Here is a 3455-nt window from a genome sequence, read left to right on the forward strand (position 1 = left end):
AGGCAGCCCCCGGGGCACGCGCAGCCGTTACGGTGCGCGTCCTGCCCGCCGCCCGGCATCGGCGCATCCTCCGCCGCCGCCGGGGCCGGCGGCTCGCCCGGGATTGGCGCGTCCGTCATCGGCGCGCCCGGCATCGGCGCGCCCGGTGGCGCGCCCGGCATCGGCGCATCGTCCGCCGCGGACCGCGGCGGCCCATGCGCCCCACAGTAGGGCACGGCCACGCCGGGCGTCGCCCGCAGGAACGCGGCAAAGGAGTCGTGGTCGAACGTGCCCTCCATGATGGCGAGCCGCGTCGCCGCGTGGGGCGGGCGGTTGATGGCGTCGACGACGACGACGCCCCACGCGTGCTTGACGGCGTCAGCCTGCTCGAGCCCGCGCAGCCACTCCGCCGCGTCCTTCGCGGTGCACTCGTTGTACGACGACGTGCGGGCGGCGAGCATGCGCCGCATCGCCAAGTAGTCGCAATCGCTGCAGCCGGCGCGCTGCACCACGGGCGGCAGCGTGTAGCGCGTCACGGCCGGGAGGTGCTGCGCCGGGAAGCAGAGGGCGTCGCTGCACGCCGGGCAAAGGGCCAGGTGGCGGAGCGCGAGCCCCGCGCGAGTGCGCCGCGAGTGCGCGAGAGCCGCCGCTAGGCGGCGGTAGCTCTCATAGAGAGCGCCTGCGGGCTGCTGCTCGCGCAGCGCCACCTCGAACGCGAACTTTGCGTCCGCGACGAGCTGCGGCGCGTGCGGCGCCTCGCCGTGCGCCTCTGCGTCCGCCTCGCGCAGCGTCAGCGCGACGCCGCGCCGCGCGCCGAGCAGCCGCGCGCGCGTCAGCCAATGCGACGGCCAGCACTGCGGCAGCAGCAGCTCTTGCCCATCGGCGCCGCGCCAGGGCTGCTGCTTGAGCTTTGGGTCGGCGCGCCATTGCGGCGGCTTGGGGAGGCACTGCCGGTACCACAGTAGCAAACGCGCGTCGAGCTGTTGCGTGGACAGCGAGTCCGGGTCGCACGAGAAGGCGTTCGGGTCAGCGTACGGGCCCTCCATCGCAGCGAGCTCGTAGTGCATTTCAGCGCCCATGCTCGGCGGCCTGTGATCGCCGCCGTACGTCTGCAGGAGCCGCCGCACCTCGCGGACGATGGTCCTGTTGAAGGCGATGGTGATGTTGTCCTTCTCGACCGCCTCCGTCGCCTCCCCCTCGCCCAGCGGCTTGTCCGCCGTTTGGTACGCGTCCTTCGTCTCGACGGTGCCTCCGTCGGCCGCGTCGAGAACGCCCAGCAAGGCATCAGTGGCGATGGATAGCGTGCGCGCTGACGCCTCGCGAGCCGCCTCCCCCTCCCCCTCCTCCTCGCCGTCCTCCAGCTGCTCGAACAGCCGTGCAGCGGTCTTTCCTGCCTGCGCTCGCCGCACCGCGTTCAGCTCCTCCGCCGCCGCCGCGCCCTCCGAGGCCTCCGCCGCCGCCGCGGCGGCGGCGGCGGGCGACGGCGTCGCGGTGGCGGCGGCGGCAGCCGCAGCCTTGCTCTCCGCCCGCTTCGCCGCCTCCCGCAGCCTCTTGTGGCGCGTGGCGCGCGCGGTTTTGGCTTGCCCGGGTCGCTTGGGGTCAAACTCGATGGTCTCGATGCGCCAGCCGTCACGCGCGTATGCCTCGCCGAGCGCACGCGAGACCCTTGCCCACAGCTTGCACTCCGCCTCGACGTCGCCCTGGAAGTGTGGCACCCTGTGCCACGGCCGCTCCGGGTTGTCCTTCTCGAGCTCCCGGTCGTAATCCTCGTGGCGCGCGGCAAGGACGGCGCGCCAGCGCTGCTCCGTCTGCGCAGGCCGGGGCCGCTCGACCATGAGCGCGTCCATCTCGACGTCCGCGTTCTCCTTCTCGCCGCCGCCGCCGGCGAGCGGCTTGCGCCGGCGCCGGCGGCCGGACGCCGCCGCCGGCGCAGGTGCGGGCGGAGTCGCGCGCCCCGTCTCGTTGTCGGGCGACTCCTCGCCGCCGGCGGCGTCGGGTGCGGCGACGTCGGCCTGCGAGTCGCGAGGGCGGCCTGCACCGGCGGCGGTCCGCAACGTCTCGCGGCGCGCCGCCAGCCACGCCGTGAATTCATGGGCGATGTCGCTGTCGTCGGGCGGCTGGTACAAGCTCGGCTGGATGTGGTCCATGAAGGCCTCCATCTCGGCCGCGGTCACGTCGTCGGGCGCGTCGACGGGCTGCAAGGCCGTGGACCGCACGGCGGGGCGGCTGCGCCAGGACTGGCGCGTCGCTGACGACGAGCCGAAGCAAAAAGGGCTGCACGACGGCAAGCCCGGCTGCATTCTCGCGCCGGGACGGCGATCCTGGTCGAGCATGAGACGCCGCCTGCTTTTGCGGTCGTTTCTTTTCTTGATTCCGTTTGTTGCAAACGGAATCAGTTGCAAAACCCTGAATAAAAAAACAAAACGCGAAAATCCCCTTTGCAGCCAAGCCTACCGGGCACCTAATTCTTCTCAATAACAAGGCTGTGAAGAAGAAGGTGGGCTCTGCATCCAAAGGGCCGCGCTCCCCTTTTACGTCGCGCTGCGCGGCGCGCTGCATGCGCACGGCGGCGCTCGCGATCACGAGCAGCGATGGCGCGCCTTGCTTCAAGGCTGCAGAATCCGCCAACGTTCATCGACCACCAGTGTGGCCGCTTCCTCATCATGGACGCGCCGACAGATGCGAACCTCTCTCTCTATCTCGAGGAGGCACGCCGGCTCGGCGTCGGCACGTGGGTGCGCTGCTGCGAGGGGTGCTCGTACGACCCGGCCAAGGTGGCTGGCGCGGGCATCAGCGAGCACGACCTCAGCTTCCCCGACGGGGAGGCGCCGCCGCTACCGCTCATCTCGCGCTGGCTGGACCTGTGCTTTGCGGACGAGGCGACCGTTGCTGTGCACTGCGTGGCAGGGCTCGGGCGCGCCCTTCGCCCCGCGATTTCGCGCCCCGCTCCCGCCCCCCCTCCGACCTCGCACCCTGCTGCTTGTTGCGCTGCAGGCGCGCGCCGCTGCTGGTTGCGATTGCGCTTATCGAGGCGCCGCCTCTCACGCTGCGCCCGCCTCCAGCCGCCGCCAGCGCGCCTCCCTCCCGCGCACCGCCGCTGCCGTTGTCGCCCTCCTCCCTCCGCCCGCGCGCCCGTCCCTCGCGACCGGGCCTCCTCCAACCGCGAGCGCCCCCACGCGCGGCAGGCGGGGGTGGATGCAGGCGACGCCGTCGATTTCATCAGGAAGAGACGGCGCGGCGCGATTAACAAGGTGCAGCTCAAGTATGTGCTGGAGTACAAGCCGACACGGCGCAAGGACAAGTGCGTGCTGATGTGAGCGGACGCCGTTTTAGTGAGACTCGCAACCTTGCTCCATCCTCGCTCTGCCCCTCCCCCCTCCCGCGTGCTTCGTGGAACGGCGGACGCAAAGTGGCCGCGCGGGCGCTCTCGGCCGGTGGCCGCTCAGTGCCTCGCCTTCGCTGGCAAACACCGCCGC

At 71.8% G+C, this 3455-nt stretch overlaps 2 protein-coding genes across 2 annotated transcripts; one reads left to right on the top strand and one right to left on the bottom strand.

The window, feature by feature from the left end:
- Positions 1-1090, bottom strand: EMIHUDRAFT_372728 (hypothetical protein; the record flags this gene model as incomplete). Its single annotated transcript, XM_005793478.1, is given in 2 exon segments — positions 1-524; positions 540-1090. Coding segments are annotated over 2 exon segments (1043 nt in total), but the record flags the coding sequence as incomplete, so codon positions are not given.
- Positions 1091-1174: 84 nt separating this feature from the next.
- EMIHUDRAFT_460313 (hypothetical protein) lies at positions 1175-3296 on the top strand (the record flags this gene model as incomplete). The annotated part of the gene is made up of 3 exons (XM_005793479.1): positions 1175-2303; positions 2591-2870; positions 3165-3296. Exons 1-3 carry the CDS (start codon positions 1813-1815, stop codon positions 3294-3296), a joined length of 903 nt encoding a protein of 300 aa, XP_005793536.1. The 5' UTR covers positions 1175-1812.
- Positions 3297-3455: the final 159 nt, after the last annotated feature.

The sequence above is a fragment of the Emiliania huxleyi genome (genome assembly GCF_000372725.1).
Source record: "Emiliania huxleyi CCMP1516 unplaced genomic scaffold EMIHUscaffold_1001, whole genome shotgun sequence".
NCBI classification, from domain to species: domain Eukaryota; phylum Haptophyta; order Isochrysidales; family Noelaerhabdaceae; genus Emiliania; species Emiliania huxleyi.